This window comes from Lutra lutra, chromosome X (genome assembly GCF_902655055.1).
Source record: "Lutra lutra chromosome X, mLutLut1.2, whole genome shotgun sequence".
Classification (NCBI taxonomy): Eukaryota; Metazoa; Chordata; class Mammalia; order Carnivora; family Mustelidae; genus Lutra; species Lutra lutra.
In genome coordinates, this window is record NC_062296.1 from 99595198 (window position 1) to 99607399 (window position 12202).

General features: G+C 62.4%; 1 protein-coding gene across 7 annotated transcripts in view; it reads right to left on the bottom strand.

Annotated features, from left to right (window-relative positions):
* Nucleotides 1-12202, bottom strand: part of LOC125092239 (cohesin subunit SA-2-like) — a 59133-nt gene that overhangs the window by 29603 nt on the left and 17328 nt on the right. For 5 of the 7 annotated variants that reach the window (XR_007124851.1, XM_047716604.1, XM_047716607.1 and 2 more), the window contains exons 7-11: nt 10403-10474; nt 6126-6330; nt 4234-4385; nt 2741-2814; nt 1913-2036 (exon numbers count right to left, since the gene is read on the bottom strand). Coding sequence is in view for 6 of the 7 variants with exons in the window: in XM_047716604.1 (XP_047572560.1) it covers nt 1913-2036; nt 2741-2814; nt 4234-4385; nt 6126-6330; nt 10403-10474 (627 nt within the window). In the remaining variant the exon portion in view is untranslated. Of the gene's footprint in view, nt 1-1912; nt 2037-2740; nt 2815-4233; nt 4386-6125; nt 6764-6958; nt 7339-10402; nt 10475-12202 lie in introns of those variants that run through there. The other 2 variants (XM_047716608.1, XM_047716606.1) reach the window with 2 other exon arrangements.

A 12202-nucleotide genomic window follows, 5' to 3' on the forward strand; every position in this document is an offset into this window, starting at 1 on the left:
GTCCCTGCCACACACCTGCCTGCTCCCCTCCACGCACACGTGCCCGCTTCCACCCACGTACACCTGCCTGCTCCCCCGCACACACACCTGCTCGCTCCCCCGCACACACACGTACCTGCTTCCACCCACATACCTGCCCGCTTCCCCCATGCACACCTGTCCGCTTCCCCGACATACCCGCCAGCTTCCTGTCACGCACACCTGCCCGCTCCCCTCATGCACACCTGCCCGCTCCCTCAATGCACACCTGCCAGCTTCCAGCCATGCACACCTGTCTGCTCCCCCCACACACCTGCCCTGCTCCCACCCACATACACATGCCTGCTTCCACCCCAGCTTCCCAGATACCTGCCTCCTTACCCCCACCACACACGTGCCCACTTACCCCCACGCACACCTGTACCTTCCCCCCAACCTGCCCGCTGCCTACCCCCCAATCCCCACCCATCCCTGCACACCTGCCAGCTTCCCCTACACACACCTGCTGGCTTGCCCCCACACACCCGCACCTTCTCCCCCAACCTCCTGCTACACGCACCCGCAGCCGCCCACCAACGCACACCTGCCTGCTTCCCCCAGGCATACCTGTACCTTCCCCCAACATAGCAAGAGCCCCAGCCCGAGAGTCTGCAAGACGAGGATGACAAAACGGGCCCATCAGCTCCGAAATCACGACACACAGCCCCAGGCTCATCTCAAACACCCCCCCGGGCCCCGTCACATTCAGTTCTAACAGGAAACGCACGTTTTCAGAGAACTGACTCTTCCTCGTCTATGTCTGCGACAGGGAAGAAACGCCCCCCGGCACCGGCAGCCGTGGGCATCCCCCACGTTTGCGGGGCTGGGGTGTGAATGTGCGGGATGCAGAGCGACGGCTCCCATGCAGCCACCTGCTTACGATTCCCTGTGTCTGGCCGACTGGGCTGGGGACACGTCTCCTGGTTTGGGAGCTGGCAGCAGACGGACAGGTGGACGGGGCGGGCCGACGAAGGCTGCGGACATGGGACCCGGCCTATGCGCGCAGCAGGCCATGCCTGCTCGTCACCCAAGCGAGGGACCCGGGTGCAAACTCTCCGCTGGAGGGTGGACACGAAGGCAGGGCCGTGTCCCCATTCCTCCAGGGGACAGGGAAGCCCCTACAGCCCAAACCCTGCGTCACCCCACGGTGCGACAGGTACAGTACTGCCACTGTGTGGAAAGCCTCCTTCATAGAGCTGGACCCACACCAAACCGTGCAGGACACGCGTGCTCGCTCCGGGAACGACCGACAGCACACGCACCGGAGGACCTCCCCACAGCGCAGCGGGCAGGGCGGCGGGGCCTGCGCGCTGGGGTTCCTCGTGCACGCGTAGGGGGTGGAGCGGTGGGGCCCGCGCACCGAGTTCCTCATCCACGCGCAGGAGGCAGGGCGGCGGGGCCCGCGCGCTGGGGTTCCTCGTGCACGCGCAGGGGGGTGGAGCGGTGGGGCCCGCGCACCGAGTTCCTCGTGTACGCGCAGGGGGCAGGGCGGCGGGGCCCGTGCGCTGGGGTTCCTCGTGCACGCGCAGGAGGTGGAGCGGTGGGGCCCGCGCACCGAGTTCCTCATCCACGCTCAGGGGGCAGGGCAGCGGGGCCCGCGCGCTGGGGTTCCTCGTGCACGCGCAGGGGGCAGGGCAGCGGGGCCCGCGCGCTGGGGTTCCTCGTGCACGCGTAGGGGGTGGAGCGGTGGGGCCCGCGCACCGAGTTCCTCATCCACGCGCAGGGGGCAGGGCGGCGGGGCCCGCGCGCTGGGGTTCCTCGTGCACGCGCAGGGGGGTGGAGCGGTGGGGCCCGCGCACCGGGGTTCCTCGTGCACGCGCAGGGGGCAGGGCGGCGGGGCCCGCGCACCGGGGTTCCTCGTGCACGCGCAGGGCGGACCGGCGGGGCAGCGCACCTTGTCGTACAGCATCCAGCCGATGTACTTCAAGTAGTTGTTGTCCAGGAACAGGTCTGGGTACAGCCTGACCCAGCAGCCCAGCTCCCCCATGCAGATCACACGGATGTCCGAGCTGATGTCGCTGAGAAGCGAAGTGAGAGCGTCACCCAACGGCCACGTGACATCACTAGCACCGTGGAGTCACGTGTCTGTGATGCCGAGTGAGGCCAAGACACGGCCTGGGTGACGGGACACGCGGGGAAGTCACGGCCTGGGTGACGAGACACGTGGGGAAGTCACGGCCTGGGTGACGAGACACGCGGGGAAGTCACAGCCTGGGTGACAGGATACGCAGGGAAATCACGGCCTCAGTGATAGGACACGTGGGGAAGTCACGGCCTGGGTGACGGGGGACACGTGGGGAAGTCACGGCCTGGGTGACGGGAACACGTGGGGAAGTCACGGCCTGGGTGACGGGAACACGTGGGGAAGTCACGGCCTGGGTGACGGGAACACGCGGGGAAGTCACGGCCTGGGTGACGGGGGACACACGGGGAAGTCACGGCCTGGGTGACGGGAACACGTGGGGAAGTCACAGCCTGGGTGACGGGAACACGCGGGGAAATCACGGCCTCGGTGATGGGGACCCACGGGGAAGTCACGGCCTGGGTGACGGGACACACGGGGAAATCACGGTCTCGGTGACGGGACACACGGGGAAGTCAGCCTGGGTGACGGGAACATGCAGGGAAGTCACGGCCTGGGTGACGGGGGACAGACGGGGAAGTCACGGCCTGGGTTCCAGGGACACGTGGGTACATGCGTGGCTTCGAGGCTAACCCTTACCGGTAGCGGGGCACAAACGTCCTTTTGAAGAGCGCACAGATGATGTTGTCGATGGCCGTGGGCTTGTTCTGGAACTGCAGGAGCAGAAGTGCAGACGTGTTGGCCCGGAGCGGCCGTCTGTGGCCTCCAGGCAGCTGCGGCTGGTACGCAGGACCAGCACACGGCCTCCGGGGGGTCGCCCCTTGTCAGGCATCTGAGTCCTGTACACGGACGGTCCTGCCACCACAGGACCGCGGGCCGTCCCGCCTGCCCGGATCGGAGCCCGCTGTGCCGCTGCACAGGTCTACAGGGCAGGGATGAAGCGGTGGGACTGGCGGGTAAGAGGGAGTGGGTGCGGGAAATCGGGTAAGGGCTGGGCTGCAGAAGCGAAGGCTTTGGGCTAAAGGTGGGAGGGTGGGTTGAAAGGACAGGGGAGTTATGAGGCCAACAGCGGGGTAAAGGGGTGCGGAGTGCAGGCAAAAAAGCGAAGGGGAAGGGGTAAAGGGTGGAGGAGCAGGGGTGAAGTGGGACAGAGCAATGGAATGAGGGGTGGACATGAAGGGGCTGGGGGCAGCACAGGGGGATGAGGGGCAGTGGATGAAGGGTGCAGGGTGAGGGGATTGAAGGGGTGAGGGGTGGGGTGAGGGGCTGACAGGGTGAGGCTGGGGTGAGGTGCAGGGGTGAAGGGTGATGGGGTGATAGGGTGAGCAGTGGCATGAGGAGTGGGGGTGAAGTGGTAACAGGGTGAGAGGGTGGGGTGACGGGCAGGGTGAAGGGGTGACAGGTGAGGGACAATGGGTTGGGGCAGGAGTGAAGACGTCCTGGGCTGAGGGCTGGAGGCAACAGGATGAGTGCTGGGGTGCAGGGGTATGGGGGGATGGGGTGAGAGTGAAGAGGGGAGGGGATGAGGAGTATGGGGCAGAACCACAAGGGAGGGGGACCTGGAGCCCGGATGCGGAAGCACCCGCACGTGCTTACCAGCCCCCCGCTCGCCGGCGAGTTGTGCGCAGACCTTAACCCCCGAGAAGACTCCCCAGTCCTGGGGAGCAGGCGCTGCACGGGGCCACGGCCGCCCCGCTGACCGACTAGAAACCCACACGCTGTGGGGCAGCCGGGGCTGGGGAGGGCCCCCAACCCAGAGCAAGGGGGCGGGCCAGGGGCAAAGGGGCGGGGCCGGGAGCAAGGGGGCCAGACCTAGACTCCCCCCATGCTTCCTACCTCTGGACACCCCTACTGTCCCCACCTGGGCACCCCCCACCGCTCCCGCACCTGGTGCCTGCACTGGTCCAGCAGCTCCATGTAGTACTCGTGTCCCCCCCCACATCCATCTCTCCCTGCCCACCCTGCATACAGCCCCCTCCGCACCCCTGCATCCCCCCTACGCTCCCGCACCCAGTGCCTGAGCTGGTCCAGCAGCTCCATGTAGTACTCGTGTCCTGCCCCCATCCCTCTCTCCCTCCCCACCCTGCACACACCCCCTCCGCACCCCTGCATCCCCCCCCACGCTCCCGCACCTCGTGCCTGCGCTGGTCCAGCAGCTCCATGTAGTACTTGTGCCTCCCCTTGAGCTTAGTGATGCTCTCGATCTCGTACAACCGCTGGGCCGTGCGCCTGCCCGTGCAGATGCCCTGGTTCACGCTGGCCAGTGCCGTCAGCAGCTTCATGGCTGCCAGCAGAGCGGGACTGTGACCCTGGGGCTGGGACCCCCAGCTATGAGCCCGCGTTGGGCTCCATCTCCCACAGGAAGGACCCTTCTGCAGCTCTCAGAGGGAGTCTGGGGGTAGTTGGGAGGTCGGGAGGCTGGGGGGCTGCTGCGTCCTGTCCCTTGCTGGGTCACAAGATTGCGTACGGTTTCCCCCACATGATGACGGTGCACGCAGACCCGAGCACACATCTCAGCGTCCCCAGGGCATGGACACACCCCACAACCTTTCCAGCAGCAAGGTCATGTCTGTGCCCTGAGCGGGCAGAATTCCACCAGGTGGGAAATGGTCTCAGAGGGACACAGGGCCAGGACCACAGCAGGAACCAGGCTTCAGCTGAACAACCCCAGCTCAGCAGGCTGCAAATGCCCAAGGAACCTCGCCGCGACCGGGACACGTGGCGTCTCAGGACCAGCAGTCCAAGGTCAGAATTCACGTGCAGGACACCCCCGCCCCCCACTCCGGGGCACGTGGCACCATGCACACCGTGTCCCCTGCAGACCCAGACATGGGAACGAGACACATGGAGCCACTGTGTGGCTGAGACACCCTGACACACGCATGGAAAGAGCCCTAAATCCTCAGGGACCTGTCTGACACGGGACTGACTGGAGTCCCCGGGGGACACATCCCTCCACAGCCTCCTCGTCACAAACTCCGGATTTCTTTGTGGTTCCCAACGGGTCTGTGCAAAGATCCTGACACTCCCTTACAAATGTTCCGGTGTGAGCATCACTCCGCAGACGGCTACGTCCATGGCCGCTGCACCTCCCGTAAGGACGCAAAACGCACAGGACCTCTAACCACGGGCCTAAGAGCAAGTCCCCCAGTCAGCACCGACCGCTCAGCGTCCATTCAGGGAGAAGCTGGCACTGACCGCTCCGCACGTGTTCGTGGAAAAGACAGACCAGATACTGACACCCAACCAGTAACCCGATTTGTAGAATTATTCACTTAGAAAACCTAATACCCCCAGTGCAGGAGAACAGGACATGCCCAGGAGGGCCAGTCCTGGGGGTTCTTGTGGGGACGGAGGGACAGGACACGCTAGGGTAGGTTCTCATGGGGACAGACAGATAAGACATGACCGTGTGGGCTGGCCTGGGGTCTCTCGTGGGGACAGAGGCACAGGACACGCCTGGGGGGACGGCCCTGGGACCGAAGAGCCCACCCTCTGTCCAACATCAGCCTTGCCACAGCCTCTGCTGTGGAACATGTACAGGGACAACTCTGTGCCACTCGCCACCCAGTCCCTCTGTGAAGCAAACGTCCCTCCATGGCTTCTCCATCCCCTCCAGCTCCTGGTGACCACCCGGCCAGCAGCCTCTGCCCCCTGCAAGCCAGCACAGGGCAGGCCCGGGTGTGGGCATCTGCCCTGGGACAGCAGAAGCCCAGGCTGAGGCCCCTGCCCCTGTGTTCGTGTCCCGTGGCTCCCGGCCCTGTGTCCCATGTCCCTTCTACCACAGTCCATGCCCCTGTTCCCACGGCCTCTGCCCCTGTGTCTCATCTCCCCTGCCCCCATGTCTGTGGCCCTTTGGCCACTGCCCCAGCCCCACAGCCCTTTCCCTGTGTCCCGTGGCCTCTGCCCCTGTGGGCCCTGGCCCAATGTCCCCTACCCCCATGTCCTCTGGTCCCTGCCCCCACGGCCCGGCCAGCCCCCAAGTCAGCAAAAGCCGGGGCAGGGGCCCGGGGCAGTGTCTCACCGGCCAGGGAGCTGGTGTGCCGCAGGCTGTACACGGCCGAGTTTGTGAGGCCACTGAGCATGCCGATCACCGTGTCCATGAGGTGGCCGTCACACAGCACCGAGGAGTGTGTCTGGTGCACCAGCAGCTCCGTGAACTCGCAGAAGTTCACCCGAAACCTCTTCCAGAAAGGCCCTGGCCCCACGATGGGGTAAAAGTCGTTTTGCTGTGTTCAAGACAAGAACACGGGGAAAAGGGGGAGATGCTGGGCTGGGTGTGGACCCATCCCACCATCATGATATGGAGCTCTGCTCCCGGACAGGGGACCCTGGGTCACATGAGCATACGCTGACCCTGCACTTACAGGAGGTGACCCCTCCACTCTCAGGGTAACCCCCAATCTTCCAGACCCTGCACCTGGGGAGTCACATGTCCACTCTGACCCAGAGTAACCCTCAATCTCCCAGACCCTGCACCTGGAGGGGGTCACATGTCCACTCTGACCCAGAATAACCCTCAATCTCCCAGACCCTGCACCTGGAGGGGGTCACATGTCCACTCTGACCCAGAGTAACCCTCAATCTCCCAGACCCTGCACCTGGAGGGGGTCACATGTCCACTCTGACCCAGAGTAACCCTCAATCTCCCAGACCCTGCACCTGGAGGGGATCACACGTCCACTCTGACCCAGAGTAACCCTCAATCTCCCAGAGCCTGCACGGGGGGGGGGGGGGGGGGGGCGGGTCACACGTCCACTCTGACCCAGAGTAACCCTCAATCTCTCAGACCCTGCACCTGGGGGGGTCCATGTCCACTCTGACCCAGAATAACCCTCAATCTCCCAGACCCTGCACCTGGAGGGGGTCACATGTCCACTCTGACCCAGAGTAACCCTCAATCTCCCAGACCCTGCACCTGGAGGGGGTCACATGTCCACTCTGACCCAGAGTAACCCTCAATCTCCCGACCCTGCACCTGGGACGGTACACGTCCACTCTGACCCAGACTGACTCCATGTCTCTGAGCTCCTGCTCCAGGGTGGGGGTCGCACGTCTACTCCGACCCCGGGGGCCCCGGGCCCCCACTCCCATTCCCGCACTGGGGGCGCACATATCCGCAGTCACCGCAGTGACCCCCGCTCTCCCGGACCCTGCAGCCGGCAGAGCTCAGACTTACGCACCAGCCCAGCGACCCACCACCCTGACACTGGAACCTGGGGTCACACAGCACACCCAGCAGGGTCCGCGCCCGCCCCCACACCCTGCACCCCCCACCCTTCCCGTCTGCTCCGGAGGCTGCGCTGGGCGGACCCCCTCATGTGGGAAGGAGCCGGGTCTCTGGGCGCTCAGGGCAGCCAGAAGGACAGCGAGCAGGCACAGGTCGGACCCTCGCCCGGCTTCCGCTCGGTTCCGGCTCACCCCGCGGGTTTGCGGGCGCGCCCGCCGCACCAACCCGCCACCCGTCAGCCTCGCGGCCTCCTTCCCTCGGGTGCCCAGCAGGCCAGTGGAGAGCCGGGCTCCTGCCGCTCTGCGCCTGCGCGGGAAGGGGGTTCCTCAGGGGAACCCGCCTCCAGCCTCTCTGCGCACGCGCGGGAAGGGGTTCCTCAGGGGAACCCGCCTCCAGCCTCTCTGCGCACGCGCGGGAAGGGGTTCCTCAGGGGAACCCGGCTCCTGCCGCTCTGCACCTGCGCGGGAAGGGGTTCCTCAGGGGAACCCGCCTCCAGCCTCTCTGCGCACGCGCGGGAAGGGGTTCCTCAGGGGAACCCGCCTCCAGCCTGGTGTCCGACACGCATACGGACAGTCTGAGTCACCGGCACAGCCTGCGTGAGACCCCTCAGGGACTGTGAGCCCTGCAGGGAGGCTGAGGCTGGAGGCCAGAACCCACAGGGCGATGACGCTAAGTGCCCAGCCTGGGGGTGCCCAGAGGATGACCGAGGGTCAGACATGCCCCAACTCTGTGCTCTTCGCATGCTGCACACCCGTCACGCTCTACCCCCACGTGCGGCCGTTTGCCCCCCGCCCATGGTCCGCATCCCCAACTCCGCAGGGTGTGGGGCTGCGTTCACAGCTGCCTGCCTCGCTCACACTCACCCGTGCAAGCAGGGACCCACGAGATCCTGCACAACCTTTTCCCACACACTGTGCCCTACCACCTGTGCCATCACCCATGCCAGGGCCCCCACGCTCCAAATCCCACCTTCCCCAGTGCATTGTCGGCACAACCCTCCTCCTCCGTGCTGGGACCTGTGTGCCCATCCCCCATACTTTCCCTCCTACACATCACTCCCTCTGCGCTAGTCCCCGGCGACTGGCTCCCACCCTTCTCCCCCAACCTACGGAGCCCCTCCCCATTTGCTGCGGTGTGAGGGGGAGGGGTGCCCTGCCAGGGACTGGCGATCAGACTTGGGGGGGGAGTGCACTTGCTCCAACAAGCCAGCCTCAACAGGACACCCCAGCCTCAAAAACCCTGAGGCCACCTGAGGCTTCTGCACCTTCAGTCAGTCCCTGAGAGGTGAGGCCAGAGCTCTAACCGGGTTACAAACATGTCCTAAAACCCCCCACCCCGAGGCTAGACCAGGTCACTAATCAGGTACAAACATGTCCCGAAAACCGCCGTTCTGAGCCTAGACCAGGTCACTAACCACTTACAAACATGTCCCGAAACCCCCCATTCCGAGGCTAGACCCGGTCAGTAACTGGTTCTGCAAGGTCGGTCCTCACTGCTAAGTCAGTGCAGTTTGTGAGAAAACCTCCTCTGCCCTGTCTGTGAAGTGCACGAATCCACTTTACCTCGTCTGCACACCCAAGATGGTGAGAAATGAATGATGTGAGGGGCACCAGGTGAATCTCCAGCCACAGGACACCTGCACTATCTGTGTCACAGGCCAGCCACATGGTGCCCCAAACACCCTTCTCCACCCAGACGCCCTTAACTGGTTGGGTCATATCAACAGTGCCCATGACAACAACACGCACACTACAGCAGAGACTACAGAGAGCACGGTCGGGTCTAAATGTGCCAGTGTAGATGGAACAAGATCCAGTCTAAATTCACCAGTGCAGACAGAACACGATCAGATTTGATGTGCGAGTATCGATGGAACACAGGTCTCCATGACACAGTTAAGACAGAACACGATCAGGTCTAAACAAGCCAGTGCAGATGAAACATGATCCGGTCTAAATGTCCCAATGTAGATGCAACACAGATCTCCATGACACAGTGTAGACGGAATAGGATCTTCTCAAAATGTGCCAGTGTACGTGGAACACAGTCAGGTCTCCATGACACAGTATAGACAAAACATGATCTGATCTAAATGTGCCAGTGTAGACAGAACACAGGTCTCCATGACACAGTGTAGACAGAACACGATCAGGCGTAAATGTGCCAGGGCAGACAGAACACAGGTCTCCATTATGCCGTTCAGACAAAACATAGTTAGGGCTCCATGACGCAGCATACACAACACTGTCCGGTCTAAACATCCCCATGTAGACAGAGCATGTGTGAGATGTAAATGTGCAGTGTAGACAGAAGAGTCCATTTCAATAACAGTGAGTAGAAAGAACACTGTCAGGTCTAAATACAGTGTAGACAGAACATGCTCTGGTCTAAATGTCCCAGTGTAGACAAAACACACTCTGGTCTAAATGTGTCAGTGTAGACAGAACACATTAGGACTCCATGACACAGTATAGACAAAACATAATCCCACCTAAATGTGCCAGTGTAGACAGAAAATTCAGTTCCCATAACACAGGATAGAAGGAACACTGTCAGGTCTAAACGTGCCAGTGTAGACAGAACTTGCTCCGGTCTAAATGTCCCAGTGTAGACAGAACTCACTGGATGAACTCACTTCTGCAGGACAGGTCAAGCCTATGGTCCCGTGGTGCAGAGCCCGGTGTTCTCATTTGAAACAGCATGCCATGGGACCCAAGTGCACTCAGCGTGGACTGAGTGCGGTCAAGTCCTATCCTGCTGTGGACAAGACTGGGAAGCTCTACCGCACTCAGTGTGGACAGGGTGGGGTCAGGTCTGGTCGAGCCCTGCCTCGCTGCAGGCTGGACATGGTGAGGTCTGCCCGCACAGTGCCGGCAGAACCCTGTCCCCAAGGCCAGCTCAGTGTGGCTCTCGTGGGAGCCAGGCACGTGGCCACAGTCCCTTGTTGGTGATCAGGGCGCTCACCCCATGCTGAGAACAGCACAGGAACTAACCCGGGGCTTCGCTGGCCCCCGGCGGGCTGGGAAACCACACAGAACTACCCCACTTGTAAACTCTGGAATGTGTGTTACCAGTTTCTCGGGCCACATGATGGTCAGGATCCAGGGGTAAGCCAGAAACTTCTTGTAATACAGCCCGGTCTCCTGAAGGGACAGAAGAGATGTGCCGGTGAAGTCCCTCGTCCCCAGACCTGCAGCGGGTCCCGGCAGGACGGGCTGTGCGGCACGGGGCACCGGAGCTGGTCCGCCTCCCCTGGCGGATCCCAGAGGCCGAGGCCCGTGGGGGGTGCCGGGGGGGGTAGGTGGGGAATGGTTCCAAGCAGCCAACAGCATGAAGGGTCTATCTCTACAAAAACAGTCCACCTCTACATCAATGCCCTCGTGGGGGCGCGGATGGACTATCTGTGGCACTCAGCCCCTTTGTGGACTCAACTGACACTTGGAGCATGCACTGTGTCATCTCTAGAGGCCAGAATGGGGAGACGCTATGGCACAGACACCAGTCTGCACAGAGGACTCGGGAGCGTCAGAGCCTCTCACGCTCCGTGGCCACGGCTGCATACGGCCAGTGCCATGGCCGTGCATGTCACCCCACCCGTGGTGGGCCCTGCATGCTGTAGCATTTCCCTACGTGTCCAGGGGTCTGCTCTTTGGGAAGCGCAGGTTCTCCCATGAGGCACACAGGCTGGGGGTCAGCAAAGCCCCCAGTGCTGCTCCTGAGGTGGGGGAGACTGAACGGGACCCTGATCTGGCACTGGGGGCTCTCCGAGGAAAGAGGCCCAATGGAGTCAGCCGTGCTGAGTGATCCCAAGGAAGGAGCTAAGTTCAGGGACACTGAGGCCGGAAGCAAAGTAGGGGCGTCCTCCTCAACTACGGGCCTGGGCTCTCCCACATGCTGAATGTGCGGGCTTCAAGAGAGCTCTGGGACAGACAGCTAAGTGTCACGTGGCGTCCTTAGCTGGACCCTGCATGGGACAGAAACAGAATGTGAAGAACATTCCTGAGACAGGCATGGTAATATGTACAGACCCCTCACACGGACGCTGCCCTCCAGCAGCTCGGAGTGCCCGAGACAGGACAGGACCACGGTCACACAGGAGTGCTCACTGTCACGCACCAGACACAGCCAGGGCCAGGTCAGTCTGCAGGCCCCTCGCAAGTGACTGTGGTGAACACACACATAGGGGCAAACACAGGTGTGCACATGCACGGACCTGCACACACACTCACATGTGCACAGTGCACGCATGCACTCGCTTGCCCGTGTGTAGAGTGCTGTCGTGTGTGTGTGTGCAGCACTGAGGCACACACACGGGGATAAGGTGAAGACGGCACACAAACATGCACTCGCTCCCTTGTGTGCAGAGTGCGCACGCATGTGCATGCATGCGGAGACAGACGTGCATGCATGGGGGGTAAGCTGCAGATGGCACACGTGTGCACGTATGCGCTCGCTCACGTGCTGTGCATACACGTGTGCAAGCACAGCACAGAGGCACACATGCACGCATGTGGGAAAAGGTGAAGGGAGTGCACACACACATGCAATCTCTCACTCGTGCGTATCCTATACACACGTGTGTGTACACAGCACTGAGGCACACACATGTACATGGGGGATAAGAGAAAGACAGCACACACGTGTGTAATCACCCACTCACATGTACCACATACATACGTATGCATGGCAGAGGCACACGTGCGTGCATGGGGGATAAGAGAAAGACGGCACACACATGTGCATTGGCTCACTCACACGTACCACGCACATGCGTGTGCATGCATGGCACAGAGGCACACGGGCAGGCATGGGGATATGGTGAACACGGGAGAGCATTAGCTGCTGAACACAGGTGAAGTTTATGTGTTCCT